This window comes from Sus scrofa, chromosome 6 (assembly GCF_054392235.1).
Source record: "Sus scrofa isolate SSC_HxYL_T2T_F1_AM1 chromosome 6, Sscrofa_HxYL_maternal_Yorkshire_Landrace_v2.0, whole genome shotgun sequence".
In the NCBI taxonomy this organism is placed as follows: domain Eukaryota; kingdom Metazoa; phylum Chordata; class Mammalia; order Artiodactyla; family Suidae; genus Sus; species Sus scrofa.
The window spans coordinates 38,661,015-38,677,377 of record NC_139388.1 but is presented as its reverse complement, the minus strand read 5'-3'; the positions used below and the strand labels follow the sequence as shown (position 1 = coordinate 38,677,377).

At 37.6% G+C, this 16,363-nt stretch overlaps 1 protein-coding gene across 17 annotated transcripts in view; it reads left to right on the top strand.

The window, feature by feature from the left end:
- The window catches only part of PHKB (phosphorylase kinase regulatory subunit beta), a 199,113-nt gene extending 184,012 nt beyond the window's left edge, over positions 1–15,101 (top strand). For all 17 annotated transcript variants that reach the window (XR_014805945.1, XR_014805944.1, XR_014805948.1 and 14 more), the window contains 5 exons: positions 1,216–1,350; positions 7,144–7,273; positions 11,253–11,360; positions 13,411–13,551; positions 14,202–15,101. Coding sequence is in view for 9 of the 17 variants with exons in the window: in XM_013998278.3 (XP_013853732.2) it covers positions 1,216–1,350; positions 7,144–7,273; positions 11,253–11,360; positions 13,411–13,551; positions 14,202–14,339 (652 nt within the window). In the remaining 8 variants the exon portion in view is untranslated. The remainder of the gene's footprint in view (positions 1–1,215; positions 1,351–7,143; positions 7,274–11,252; positions 11,361–13,410; positions 13,552–14,201) is intronic.
- Positions 15,102–16,363: the final 1,262 nt, after the last annotated feature.

Below are 16,363 nucleotides of genomic sequence, written 5' to 3'. Positions count from 1 at the left end.
ATGAGAATCTGCTGTGTAAAACTAATTCCCTAGCTTTTCCTGATGGTATGTGGAGTTCTGGTTCCCTAAGGCGCATGTTATTTCTAGAGGTTTCTTTGGTTTGCATAACTAGTGCATCTGAGTTCTTTCCTCAAAATACAATAAATGAAATGAAACGAAACTGTAAGAATACTTATTAAAAGCTTCTCAAATTAAAGAATAAAATCGGGAGTTCCCGTCGTGGCGCAGTGGTTAACGAATCCGACTAGGAACATGAGGTTGCGGGTTCAGTCCCTGCCCTTGCTCAGTGAGTTAATGATCCGGCGTTGCTGTGAGCTGTGGTGTAGGTTGCAGATTCGGCTCGGATCCTGTGTTGCTGTGGCTCTGGCGTAGGCCGGTGGCTACAGCTCCGATTCGACCCCTAGCCTGGGAACCTCCATATGCAGCAGGAGCGGCCCTAGAAAAGGCAAAAAGACAAAAAAAAAAAAAGAATAAAATCATTTACACATAAAATAATTAAATATTTTAGGCATTTCTAGGTGTATAAGTACCAAGTGCAAAAATAGTGCTCAATAAATGCTTTACTAAAAAAATCATATTAAAGCTCTTTGTAATAAAAACATATTTTATGAATAGCATTTAAATATTAAAGAATAGATTCTTCTGAAATCTGTTGATTAAAGTTCGTTCCCTAATAGACAAGTAGAATTAAGTTACACTAACTGTGTCTGTGTATGTCAAAGGCAGGTACTTGTGTGTCCCTTCTAATTACAAGGGAATGACTGCAAAATAAATGAAATTGATAAAAAATACTTGTCCTTCCTGGGAAAGGAATGTATATATAATAGCATATCTCAGTTCATTCATAAAAATGAATTATATTTATCGTATTTGTTCTTTTCCTATATCTAGTATTAAGAAAACAATAGTGTGGCAGCTATTTATGTATAGTATACTATCATACCAAATTAGTAGAGTCTCATTTGGTAAGGACCTAAGTAGTTGCCTATTTTCATGTTCTACTACCTAACCACATATGCAAGAGAAGGCCTCATTTTTTAGAGTCTGATCATGTTACCTAATCATGGTGAAAGTAATTATATAAGCAATTCAGCAAATTCAAATGGCCTTTTCTTCATTCCTCTTTGGATGGGTCAGTGCTTGTTAAGACCATGAGATGCACAACGTGTTTTATTTCAAGAGTTATTGATTCATGCTTCTCCTGTTTTGTTTTAGGTGGATCATCCATGCTATGGAGTATGAGCTACAGATCCGTGGCGGGAATAAGCCAGCCAGAGACTTGTATCAGCTATCACCTAGTGAAGTGAAACAGCTTCTGTTGGATATTCTCCAGCCTCAACAGAATGGAAGGTAATGAGAGTCCTTTGTTACCTGCAGGACACTCTGGATTTATAATAGCATTTACATATATATATATATATATATATATATATATATATATATATATATATGAAATCAGTAAGGCATTAATAAGAAAAATATGCAGCAGAGTATCAGAGATCATTCTTCTAGGTGGGCAGCATACAGAGATAACTCATTAAAATGTCTGTCTCTAGTTGTGATTTTGTGTTGATTTGAAGTGTATACTTTTTTTTAGGTATAGCTTGTAAACATTTCTTAATTTTTATTATTCTATGCAGAATGTAACACTTCATACCACTTTGGTCAGTTCCCTTTCTGATCCTGTATAGCACTCAGCATCTCCTCCCAGGGTTTTGGCATAGAAGTTTGGATTTGCTAATGTTACTTACATATCTTGCCTGTAATTCTGTGTCTCTAAGTAGACTGTAAACTTCTTCAGGCCTAATCCTTGTCTTGCACTTGACTTGGGCTAATAACCTTAGCATAAAACCAAAACAAATACTTTTGATTACATTGAGTTATTTTTATTGCAGAACGAGCTTTAATATAATTATTTAGGCAAGCATTTATTGAGCACTATCTGTGTGCCTGGTATTTTCCAAGGTAGTATTCTAGAAATACCTAGAATAGACGTCTTCTGCAAAAGTAGATTTGAACAAGTGGAAGAGCATTCTTATTCTTAGATAGAAACACTCAGTGTTTTAAAGATGTCTGTTACAAAGTTCAGTAAAATTCTAACAAGCTGTTTTATGGAGTTAGACCAGTTCACACTAAACTTCCTATGGAAAAACAAACATGCAAGAATAACCAAAAAAACATAAAGACTTGCCTTAACAAAGACAGTAAAAATATTTAAAAGTCTTTATAATTAAAATAATGTGATACTGATACATGAACAGAAAAATAGAACAGTAGAACATAATAGAAAGTCCAGTAATAGACCTCCAAGCACATATGGAAATTTAGTGTATGATAAAGATGACATCCCAAATCACTGGGTCAAGGGTGGACTTTTTATTTTTAAGTAAATAATGATGAGACAACTGGATAACTATTTGGAAAGGATTAATAAGATCCATAATTCATATTGTACACAAAAATAAACTCCAAATAGATTAGTGATCTCAATGTAAAAAAAATGAAATTATATTAGAGCTAAAAGAACACATGAGTAAATTCCTCTGTAACCTTGGTATGGGAAAGGCTTTCTGTGACTCAAACCCAGGGGCATAAAAGGTTAATAAGACTATATAAAAATTAAAACAACATTTTGCATGGTAAAAAACAGACAATGCCAAAAGGCAGCTGAGAAGCTGGGACAAAACATTTGTTATAAAGAGCTAATATCCAAGAATCTTAATTGAGGGAAGAGAACCAAAAGCCTAAGAGAAAAACAGGGAAAAACATGACTGAGCAATTCATTTAAAACATATAATAAATGGACCTTAAGAAGTTCCCATTGTGGTTCAGCAGTAATGAACCCAACCAGTATCCCAGAGGATGTGGGTTTGATCCCTGGTCTTGCTCAGTGGGTTAAGGATCTGGCCTTGCCGTGAGCTACGGTGTAGTTTGCAGATGTGGCTTGGATCGCACGTTGCTGTGGCTGTGGTGTAGGCCAGCAGCTGTAGCTCTGATTCAGCCACTAGCCTGGGAACTTGCGCATGCCATACCTGCAGCCCTACAAAAAATAAAATGAAATAAAAATAAAGCAATAAATAGATCTTAAAATTTTGGAAAGATGTTCAAAGTAACTTATAATTAGAGAAATCTAAATTTAAAAAACACATTGAGATACCATTTCTCATCTACCAGACTGGCAAATGTTAAGCAGTTATGGCAAACATCTGCTGAAGCTGTAGGAAAATAGACACCCATATGTAGCTGGTGAGGGCAACTCTTCTGAATGGCGATTTGGCAAGATCTAAAAAAAGTCTGCATGTGGACTTACCCTTTAACCCAGCAGTCTTACTTTTAGGGATCTACCCTGGAGATATGCCTCCAATAATGTAAAAATATATATGCACAAGGTTGTTCATTGCAGCCTTGTTTACAAACACAAATTTGGAATGCCCATGACCTAAGACCTCATACCTGTGGGATTATTTTAATAAACTGTGGTATATCCACACAGTGGAATGCTACGAAGTGGTGAAAAAAGAATGACTGTGGAGTTTCCATAATGGCTCAGTGGTTAACTAATCCGACTAGGAACCATGAGGTTGCGGATTCGATCCCTGGCTTTGTTCAGTGGGTTAACCACCTGATGTTGCCGTGAGCTGTGGTGTAGGTCGCAGACGTGGCTCAGATCTGGTGTTGCTGTGACTTTGGTGTAGGCTGGTGGCTATAGCTCTGATTAGACCCCTAGCCTGGGAACCTCCACATGCTTCAGGTGCAGCCCTAGAAAAGACAGAAAGACCAAAAAAAAGAATGACTGTGATCTCTATGAGCTGTATTGTTAAATAAAAATAGCAAAATACAAAAGAGTATCTGTAGTATGGTACTCTTCATGTAAGAAGGAAGACGATATCTGCTCATTTTTGCAAAAGAAACACAGGAAGGATAAAGTGGAAACTGAGCTTGATTACCTTCAGGGAGTGGGTAAGAGCTCAGTGGAAGGAATGAAGAAATAGGTGCGGGTACAGAGGAGGAGAGCAATACTTCTGTGAGTATACCTTTTGTATAGTTCTTACTCTTAAACTGTGGCTATGTTTTATATTCCCCAAACATAAATGATTAATTAAAATTAGCCCAGGTATGGAAGATACCCCAAATAGAATACAAATAGTAACAAATGACCTTACCTGTGTTGCAAATGAATAATATTACCTCACTGAAGTGGTGATGGTGGGGAGACAAGAATCAACCCCAGTACCTTTGGAAAACACTGACTAGACTCTATACAGCCAAACAAAAAAAGAACTGCAGACAAATCCTGGACTCTGAATAATAAAAAATTTTTCTCATAGAGGTAGGAATTAGCAATTATGAACTTGCTATGTGTGTGTATACACACTATTATATGTAAACATACTTATGTATAAACACACATATATATACCTGTATATACACATGCACTTATTGGGTAAATAAGTAAATATGGTCATTAATTAGACCATAGTTTTCACTGTCGGAGAATGTAGTTACACATAAGGAAAAGGGTGTGGCTAGAACATACCCTGTGGTGTTGGATTGGAATTGGATATATCAGTATGAATTCATGGTTTTACACAGATGGAGAGATATAGAAATAAATGTGGGTGTATATGTGTATATGCAAGCATACATCTTTATCTTGCCTAACTGTCCACTGAGAGAACCTGGAAGCAATGAAACCCCAACAGCAATGAGCAAACCTAGTGCCCAGATACTGATTTCTAAATACCATTTTCTTTTTTTTTAATGATTTTTATTTTTTTCCATTATAGTTAGGCTCTAAATACTATTTTCTAATAAAAGGAACCAACGTTCCTTGGAGAAAGGATTGATTCCAGGGCCAAGGCAAGAAAAGTACAAGATGAGGCTGGAGCATCTTGTGGTACCTGAAAGTAAGAAAGTGCTCCAGAAAATTATAGAGTTGTGTTAGAAGGATACTGGGGACAGCGTGAAGGCGGTTCAGTGGCCAAAGCTGGAACAATATGAGCAACAAAATAAATGATGATAGTATTGGATTATATCGCATAGAGCGAATATCCATGAGTCCATGCTAATATAGATAAATGGGAGGGAAGGGACTCTTACTGCAATAGAATTCTAATTAATAAGTGTAGATGGAATGATGGGAATAGAAAATCACCATAAAGCAAATACAACAGTAATCATCAAGAACCACTAAATTTAGTGAGTGGAAGTACAATGAAAAATGGAAAATTTGCATAATTTCAGAGCATTTCTATTCAAGATACTTTTCAATTGTAGAAAAAAAAATTGTAACTTTTCAGTGAAGAAAGCCAACAGATTCCACCTTAACCGAATGATCAAGGTTCGCATCAGCACATCAGCATCACATACCCTACCCGTGATACAATGTGCTGAAAAAGGTGCACCTGTTGCTGGGTATTCATTGCAAAAAATGCACAGTCTAATTCTAATCATGAGAAAACGTCAGACAAACCTAAATCGCGGTACATTCTACAAAATAACTGACATTTCTGAAATGTCAAAGTCGTGAAAGATAAAGGAAGACTGAGGAACTGTCACAGGAGCCTAAGGAGACCTGGAAACTACATGCAGTGTGGGATCTGGGACCACAACAAGGAGACTTGTGGTGAAGCTGGCTAAATTTGAATAACATCCATAGATTAGTAGTATTGTATCAATGTCTATTTCCTGGTTTCAGTAGCTGTTCTTCTGGTTTTGTGTGATGGCAGAAGTAGAGGAAGCTGAGTAAAGAACTTCTTTCATTTTCTTTTTACGTTAAAATTTTTCAAAATAGAAAGCCAAAAAATAAAACAAGAGTTCTTCTAAAATAATTCTCTCCTCCACTGTGAATATTCACACATTTCTACTTTTCATGTTGCTCTAAGCAAACATCTCCTTTTTATAGCATTAACCAGGACTTCATAGAACTCTGAAAGCATCTTTTTTGATGTTGCCAAACAAAGGGAATGGGGTTGGGAATCAAATGCAGAGAACAGAATATTCAGCGTATTAGATATTCATTCAGTTCAGAGTATTGGATATTCATTACCCAAAGTAAAACATTACGAAGGAACCTCTCTGGCTTTTTCTCTTTAGCCTAGCACTAAACCCAGCCACGCAAGTCTGGGTTTACCAAAAGAAACTACACCTCCAAAACATGCCCGCTTACTTATGCAGTGATGCAACTTCCTTGGTCCTCTTTCACCAGAACAAAAATGCCTTTTTCTGTTTACGTTGTCCTGCATAGCTATTTTCACACCTAGAAATATTGTTGTTCATTACATGCCCACCTTGTGGTTGATGACATGTTTTACTCTGCTGCCTGTTTTAATAAAAAGTATAAAAAAATTTATATTTGTTCCTATCTCTAGCTTTTCTAAGAATATGCTACTATGTGATTTGTGTGTTCTTTTCAAATTGTGCAAATTCTGCATCTGTAGGAGTTTGTGATTGAAGTAACTATTATACCTTTAAGATGTCATACTTAAGCCATAAAAATAAGTGATCTAGAACTTTGACTCTTTGTTATGTGTTAAACAACATATAAGATTTTGTAGCTGATTTTTTAGCACTGCTACTTTGGCCACATTTAAATGGAAAACTAAATAGAAGATGTAAATTAACAAGTAAGTTTTAAAATAAGGTAATTTCATTTGATAGATACATTATGCTTTTTTGAGCATTCATCCATTTATCAAGTATTTATTAAGTACCTTTCTTGGAGAGGTTATAGGAGTGATCCAGCTATAGATACAAGGCCCATGCCTTCATAGAGCTTACATTTTATTGTGTATGAAGACCACATGAACTTATTTTGAAATTGGCTGCTCCTGTTTTTTTAAATGGAGCTGCTTTACAAGTTAGAAAGTCATTTGATCACATAGTGAGTTGTAAGTAACTTCCTAGAGAATAACATTTTGCCTGTTAAATTTTTTAAAATCTTGGGGATTTTCTCCTTTCCTACAAGCTCTGTTTTCACTATAAATATTTAGTAACCCCTGTAACACATGGTAGCTATGCATCATTGATGGATTTTGGCTTTTATTGCTCACCCTATTGGAACAATTAATTCACATAAAACCCCTGCTTTCTGCCAAAACAAGCTTGTTTTTCAACACCAAGGCATTTTCTCTTGGTCTACAGATGTTGGCTGAACAGGCGTCAGATCGATGGCTCTTTGAATAGAACTCCCACCGGGTTCTATGACCGAGTGTGGCAGATCCTGGAGCGCACACCCAATGGTATCCTTGTAGCTGGGAAGCATTTGCCACAGGTACAGCTGCCCATGTTTGTGTCAATAAAAGGGGCTTCTAAAGGGAACTAAGAAAGTAGAGAGTTCCCCCCCCCCCCCCGCTTTGCAAATAAGCTTTTTACTTTTTTTTCTAAGAGCGTTAAAGGGAGGGCTATTCAGATGCCTAAAGGGAAGAGGTAAGAAGTCTCATCAATTGCATTGGAAATATTTTTTCCTAATCTGAGTTCTTGTTATTTTTTAAATTTTAGTGTTCCTATATATAAAAGCTGTGCTTTACGATGGATATTTTACTTAACAGTTATATTGTATTTTTTTTAATTGTGTTATCACATTTCTCATATTTCAAGGAAGCTCTATGTTTAAAGAAACCGCATGACCAAACCTTTGGTCAAGAAATCTGTCCTTCCTTCGTTTGCTGATTAGTGAATTTAGGGTTTTTCATATTGGCATTATTATGAATGGTGGTATTCCTTCACTACCAAGTGTAATGGGCCAGTGCCAGGGGACTTCACAAACAGTAAAACATACATTCGTAAGACAAAACCAAATCAGGAATTCCCTGGAGGTTCAGCAGGCTAAGGATCCAGCGTTATCACTGATGTGGCTCGAGTCACTGTTGTGGCGCAGTTTCAGTCTCTGTACCTCATGCCACAGGCATGGCCAAAAAAAAAAAAAAAAGGCACAACGAAATCAGTCTTAAGAAAAAAGGTGACTTAGTGCTGTGGATAAGGAAGTTACTAATTAAAATTGCATGGAATGTGAAAAATATAGTAGCTTTATATGTCATTAGACTATCACTTATTTTACTCAAGATACAACTTACTCTCGGTCCAAATAAATTGGTGTTCCCTCCTTCAGAAGGTTTCCCAAGTTATACAAACTGGATTGCTTTTTTAATTTAATTATTTTATTTAATCCTGACATTATACTTGCACACCAATGTGAATAACTAGGCCTTCTGGAACTGGGGTACTGTATTGGTTTCTAGTGTTGAAACATCAACCAAATTATTGTTGATGAAAGTCTTTATACAAATATTCCTCTTTTTTTTTTTTTTCTTTTTTTTTTTCTTTTTTTGGCTTTTCAGGTCACACTTGAGGCATATGGAAGTTCCCAGGATAGGGACTGAGTCTGAGCTACAGCTCCCGGTCTGTGCCACAGCCATAGTAGCAATGCAAGATCAGAGCCATGTCTGCAACTTATACCACAGCTCATGGCAATGCTGGATCCTTAACCCACTGAGCGAGGCCACGGATTGAACCCATATCCTCATGGATCCTAGTCAGGTTCATTACCACTGAGCCACCACTGGAACTCTCTAAATAGTCTTTTTTTAATGGAAGTATAGTTGATTTACAATATTATATTAGTTTCAGGTATACAACATAGTGGTTCAGTATTTTTATAGATTATACTCCATTTAAAGTTATTATAAAATGTTGGCTATATTCCCTGTGTTATAATTGAATACTTGTAGCTTATTTCTTTTATACCTAGTTTGTGCCTTTTAGTCCCCTCTCCCTATCTAGCCCCTCTCCCCACTGGTAACCACGAGTTTGATCTCACATATCTGTGAAAAAGATATTCTTGAATATACACACCCATACCATTTTGTTTATATGTACACAAGGTATTTCTGAAAGGACCCACAAGAAACTGGCAGCAGTCTTTTCCTTACCTTTGGGAGAAGGAATTGTGGTCGGGGGGAGGGGAGGACAGGGCAGGCTTTCCACTGAAAACCCTTTTTAAAAACTTTCAGATCCTTTGAGCTTTGTGAATCTATTAATTATTCAAAAAATGAATGAGAACTTTTAAAAAGTATTCTTTATATTATTCACAAACCGTTGAGTGGTTTTCGTTTGTTGCCAGTATAGGTGCCCCAGCCTTTTCCCAGATGCTCCGTCTCCCATGGGTGGGGCACCAGCTTCTACGGTTCACCTCCTGCTTTTCCTGCCAGGCCTCGTGTCTGTGTACAGTGGACTGTGCAGCCTTTTGTTGGCTTCTTTCCCAGCTAATACGCATCAGATTTTCCTTTAGTTGTCTGATTGCCTGGACCACTTACATTTAGTATCTCTCCTTGCTAACAACAACGACATGTTAAGTATTTGTATGTACCAGGAATTTTTCTAAGTGCTCCTTTAATCCTCACAACAGTCTTTTGAGGTAGGTGCTTTACTACGACCACCTGACAGACAAGGAAGCTGAAGCACAGCTAAGTGATTTTCCCAGGGTCCCAACATCCAGGAAGTAGCTGACCCAGAGGGTGACCCTCTTCCCCCACAGTTTAACATCTGGCCTTTTCTCTTAACTTCTCTGCTATACTCTCTACCTCTTTCAGAGTTTGGAAAATAAAGCAACCTTGGTATCTCTTCTCTAGGTTTACCAGCTAGGCTAACTTTTCAAATGAAATCTATTAAAAGGAAATTGATGTGAACCCATGAAGGAGTCTTCCTTTCCTGCTGTAACCTCATGAATCTCATGGCTAGACATCTAAACAGTTATAATTCAGGCATACCTCAGATAGTGCAAGTTTGGTTCCAGATCATCACAGTAATGCAAGTTACATAAATGTTTTTTGTTTCCCAGTGCATGTAAAAGATGTGTTTACACTATACTGTAGTCTATTAGTCTTTAATAGCATTGTCTTAAAAAAAAAAAAAGTATACAAACCTCAATTGAAAGATACTTTATTGCTAAAAAGTCTAACCATTGGAGTTCCCTGTGGTGCAGTGGGTTAAGGATCCAGTGTTATCACTTCACCAGCTCAGGTCCCTGCTGTGGCACAGGTTTGATCTCTGGTCTGGGAACCTCCACATGCTGGGGGAAAGGCCAAAAAAAAATAAAAATACTGACCATCATCTGACAACACAGGGTTGCCACAAACCTTCAGTTTGTTAAAACAACAACAGCCAAAAAAAAAACAAACCCCACATTGTCTGCAAAGTACAACAAAGTGAAGCACAATAAAGTAAGGTTTGCCTGTACCTTGTATAGCAACAGGCTTCATTTTCTCCAAATTAGGTACTACTTATAAACATTAACCATATGGTGGATTATATCGAATATGGAATACAGTAGATGGATCATATTGCATGTAAGAGTGAGGCATTATTATACCAGGTGGGACTAATGTTGCTCTCATTTGCTTGAAAGTGGACACTTCTGCTGGGTCCCATTTTGAGTAGTGAGTAGATACACATTGTTCTGAGGCTGTGAATAAGTTCGCTGTAAATTCATCACTGAGGTACAAGCAAATAAGTATGACTCATCATCTCTGCATCTCTGGTAATAATTCTGGTGACTCCATCGCCTTCCATCGTACAAGCCTAGCATTTAGAGCCTTTCCTTCCATCCTCTGAAGATTATCCACCATGCCCGGATATGGTTTGGATTTGAGTTTATTTTCTGCTTTCTTTTGGTTTGTGAAAAGTGCATGGAAGATTTTATAATACGCTTGTTTCAAATGAAATATAAAGGGTAGAGTAGAGAAAACTCTTTTTGTTTTACTTTTATCTATGTTTGCTTACCTTTTCTGCACACAATGTTTCCCTTATTTGTATGCATTTTTATGCTGCCGGCTTGAAAAGGACCTGCCACAGAAATGATGTTAATTCAATAGCAAGTGACTTACATGCTGAAGTCTGACAGCAGGCGTAATTTCTTGTGTTAATTCTGAAAGCAATATGTGCTCTTATTTGTTGTCTCAATTTTTGTCTGTTCTTCCGTGTATTGAAGTGGCTTTGCAATATAGTCCCTTTTTCCTAAAAACATTAATATAGTAAAGGTAACTACTAAAAACAGAAGGTTTAATTTATCACAGTAGTCAGCTGTTTGGCTTCAGTAGTCTGACATATATAAAATCTAGTCGTATAGCTGAAAATGCTCTCTAAGGTTTTGCGGAAACTGAAAACGATTATTGACTAGAAAATGAAATTTTCCTATTAAGTGGGAACCAGAGTATAACAGTGCAGCCTGTTAATGCTGAGTTACTTTTTTTCAGCAACCAACCCTGTCAGATATGACCATGTATGAGATGAATTTCTCTCTCCTTGTTGAGGACATGTTGGGAAATATTGACCAACCAAAGTACAGACAGATTGTCGTGGAGGTTTGTATTTAAAAGCGTCGATTGCTAAAGAAATGCTTTCTATCTGCTCCCTGAAAACTGATACAAAGGAGACTGCCCAAGATACGAGGAATTCCACTCCTCTCCCGACCCACATCTCCTCCAGTTGTGCCCTGGAGAAGGCCATCCTTGACCCGAGTTAAGGCACATACACAGTCCAAACAGTTAAATCCTTCAGAGTGGAAAGACTGACTGCCCAGCTTTTTCTCTCACATGCCCACCCACCCCCAGTGTAAGTGTATCAACACTACTAGAAAAGAGAGGAAGTGACCTTTTTTTTCTTTGTCTTCTTTTCAGTTTCTTTCTGTTTACAGAAACAACACGTAACTATTGTGAAAAGCTTCCATAGTTTGGAAAATTATAAAAAAAGAAACCAAAAAATGAAAAACACTCTATCCACTAGCAGTAGATCGTCACTGCTGATATTTTGAGGGACATCTTTCCAAACATTTCCCTGTGAACAGAGGAGGCGTGTCATTTTGTGTATCATCACTGTTCCATATAAAGTTAAATGCTAAAATAGACACCCACATGCATGCACATGTGCACACATGCTCTTTGCCATTTTATTTTTTTGTCTTTTTAGGGCCGCACCCGTGGCATATGGAGGTTCCCAGGCTAGAGGTTGAATCAGAGCTGTAGCTGCTGGCCTCTGGCACAGCCACAGCATCGCAGGATCTGAGCTGTGTCTGAACCTATACCATCGCTCACGGCAACACCAGATCCTTAACCCACTGAGCAAGGCCAAGCATCAAACCTGCATCCTCATGGATGCTAGTCAGATTTGGCACCTTCTAAAATCCAGTGTCCAGAGCTACAGGCAGCTGAGTGAAATTCAGCCTCATCTCTGTTGTGCCAGGATTTGAGAAGAGTATCTGCCAATCTGTCTCACAGCGTGTGGGAGTGAGGGAGAGACTGGGGGCAAGAAAACAAGGGGCTGTCAGAAAGGTGAATCCCTTGCTTATACTGCTAACTTTTTGGTATTTCATGGCCATGGAAGTCCTTAAAACGAAGTCACTCTCTTTGCTGAAAAAATGTTCCTTTAGAACTTAAGCAAAACTTCACATTCTTTTGGCTCAATCCCTGCCCCAAGATTTCCCACTTTGGGATTTTCTCAGTATTTCCTTTGGTTCTTTCAGGTTCTGTTTTGGAAGCATTTCAATAAAGTACAGTCAGAAAGATTCCCAAGTTGGGAATTAAGAGGCCGTTTTCCTGTTCCATGTACAAACTAAGAGCCATAATGATCACCAGAAATTCTTTACCAAGCATTTTTACTCAGGTACAATGAGTATCTGAGCAATCTTTGCATATTACATTTTGCACGTTATGATTTGTCATATAAAATGAACATTACTCCTTAGGATAAATGTATAGGGGAGCCAAACAATAGGATGATGCCTCTAACTAAGGTAGGTTTTGCAGACCAAATAGCACTCATGTCAACAAGGGGTCAGAATTAAGTATATTGTTTAAAACATAATCTTCCCCTGAGAAATACCATGATACCACAGAATTGTACTCACTTTGATGTGCTGGACTCCAAGCCATTTGATCATGAACCTAGATTCAAAATCTCCACTGAACTTACCCAGTCTTCTCTGGCTTTGTTGCCGACCACCTCTTCTGGGGCAGCCTCTGCTCCACAGGACACTGTTTTGGTGTCTTGCCACCAAGGGTTAATGCCTAAAGACCCGACAGAGTTCAGATACTTTGGGTGACTAGGACACTGTGTACTGTTGACAGGATTAGAAGTCATTTTTTTCTAAGATACTAGTTTTATTTAAGTGACTAAAAAAACATTGCTATACATTAATTTCTAAACGTTTCTTATCCCTGTAAACAGATACAGAGATACACACAATTAAAAAAAAAAAAAATGTAAGGTTTCCAAACAGGACTCATGCTCCTAATTTGTAAGACTAGAAGATTCCATCCATAGATGATCCTAAAGCCTGTCACCGTGGAATACGAGGAACATCCATCAGTTCTGGGATGGTTCATATAATTGGCTTTCAATGTCTGTCTCTTCTAGCTTCTAATGGTTGTATCCATTGTGCTGGAAAGAAACCCTGAGCTAGAATTTCAAGACAAAGTGGATCTAGACAAACTGGTGAAAGAAGCATTTCATGAGTTTCAGAAAGATGAGAGTCGACTCAAAGAAGTTGAAAAACAAGTAAGTAGAGAAAATAGCTTTCTGTAGACTTTTTTCTTTTGTCTCAGTTCTTCCAGATATCCCTAATCTCTTATCATTGAACTTATAAAACAGATTTACAGAGTGCAGAATAGAGTACTTGAAAGGCAGAGGGAAGTCTGATTTATTTGTGGAATTAATGTTACTTTTTAGTTAATTACTAGTCAGTTCAGCTATGTAGTTCTGACTAAAAAGAAATCTAGGGGGAGATAAATTTCCTTTATATAGTTAGCAGTTAAAATGCGTTTTATCAGAAAGGAGCCATAGATTGCAGAAGGCTATAAAATTAAATTCTGGGGAGGATGGGAATGAGTAACAGGCGACGCTGGTGTGTGTACTACCTAATATAGTCCCTTCCGGGCTCTCTGTTTAATATTTCATGCTTGTGCGTAAAAAGGTTCCCTAAGTAAATAAAAATTACCGGCAAACAGGAGAATACTAAAAATGTCTGTCTTTGTTTTATTTGCTAAGAAGATGCCTTAGGAAAATAAAAGGAAAACTCAAGAAGCTCATATTTTCTTCCAGGAAATCTTCCTGTGAATTTATTTTTCCCTCTGGGCTGACACTGATTTTACCTGTCAACTCCTTACAAACCAAAAATCAAACGACTTGCTTACTGTTTTTCTTCGTAGGATGACATGGCTTCCTTTTACAACACACCCCCCCTGGGAAAAAGAGGAACCTGCAGCTATTTGACAAAGGTCGTGATGAATTTGCTGCTGGAAGGAGACGTCAAGCCAAGCAATGATGACCCATGTCTGGTTAGCTAGTGAGGACGGTGTGAGAGACTCTGTTGAGACCCATTTTCCAGCAGTGTGTTCAGTGTTGTGGTGAAGCTTAATCAAGGCAGCCATTAGTGTCAGGGCTGATCATGCTGGTGAGGTGGTTGCCATGCCCTTGGCAGAGTTGTTGGACCTCTCGCATGCCATAGCCACTCTGAAGGCAAGAAATGCTTGTGATCAAGTGAAAAAAAGTTATCATGATTATACCAACTACAACAATAATCTGTGCTGAAAATAGAAATAGTTTATGAATCGAAAGTTCATCACTGCATGTTTTATGATCATATAACTTATCAAAATGAATCTTTGCACTCGGGCCTAAACTCCCACCCTACTGCCGATTACATGAATTTTCCAACTAGTCATGCATACTGGCAATGAAAAATATATTGAAAGAGTGGTGATTTTTTTTTTAAGTGGCATTGCCATGCTAGAAAAAGATATTCATATGCATCATAAAGGCAAAATCAGCCAGCTGATATTTTGATTCTCAAACTGCATTATTAATAATGTTTTAGTATACAGAGCTACTGTACAATTTTTACCTTGTAAACATGGTTGTTGTTTTGTATTTGTGCTAACTATTGGGGTTGGATTAAAATATAGTATAATCTATACCTGATCATATATTCTTTGTGCTCTTACTAAAAACAGAATTTGTGTTAAGATTCTTCAGAAGTATGGACTGTTAACTTCGTTTGTACTCATAAAAACAAAATTAAGATCCATTAAATTTTATTTCTGAATTAATATATCTGGACACATTCTTTGTTCACATTATTCACAATATTGAGTTATTACTCCTGAATATTTTCTTTTTTCTTTTTTTAGGGCCACAGGTGTGGCACATGGAAGTTCCCAGGCTAGGGGTCAAATCAGAGCTACAGCTCGTGGCAATGCCAGATCCTTAATCCACTGAGCGGGGCCAGGGATCAAACCCGCATCCTCATGAATACTAGTTGGGTTTGTTTCCACTGAGCCACAACGGGAACTCCCTGAATGTTTTCATTTAATTGATCAGGAGATGAAATGGAAAAGATTCTATCGTATCTACACACATTGTGTTACCAAATTTACTTCAGCAAATATTCATAAAAACATAAAGTAGATCAAACATTTAAATTTTATGGATTTACTTCCTTACTGAATGTTACAAGGAAGCCCATTAATTTGAGCCCCGGCCCCCAAAAGAGGCATTTTTCTGCCCAGTCTTAGGGGGTTTCACCTTGGAAATCAAACTTGTCACATAAAAAATACAGCCCATTTGTAGATTATTGAAAGGATCTAAGAGAGAAAGGATAAGTAGCTTCAGCAACAAGTTAAATTGATACCAAATAAATGGATGCACAAGTAAGTGAAAAAAATCTGGAGTTGGGCACATTCCTCATAACTTTGATCTTGCATAAGAAATTATATGTGTGCTGGTTGGCAAACTTGTGAAAAATAAGGTAAAATCTGACCTTATGGAAGTTTTACTTTTTTGAGAAATCAAGGAGAAAAAATAATGTCTGTTCAGAATCTGTATGTATTAAGTGTTTCACATGTTTTATGGTATCAAGTGTGCATGGTGATCATATGAAATAGAAATTGTCAGGTAAGAATACCAAGATCTAGATTATGTAATAAATTTCTCCACTTGTAGTATGAAAAGAATTCAAGTTACTGTATGTTAGTGTAAAACCTAGGTACTTTCCACTCATCTACCCCAGACTGTAGTTTTTCTTCCCTCTCTCTAAAGGATTGCAGTCTTAGAATGCCATATTTCCAGCTAGAACCCATGAGGGAGAAGCCAGCAACAGTTGATTCAGCTATGGGAAATGACCCAGTTTAGGAGTTCTCCTTGCTTCTGCAAGAATTCTGGCCCAAGGCTCTCTTTTCTCATTGCACTGTCTTTGATTCCAAACCAATCACTATTTCTCTCCACAACCACAGTCTTACTGGATTACAAACCACTTCTGCAAGCCTCCAGATAAATGCTATAAGTGCTTATCGCCCACTGAGCATCCTTCACT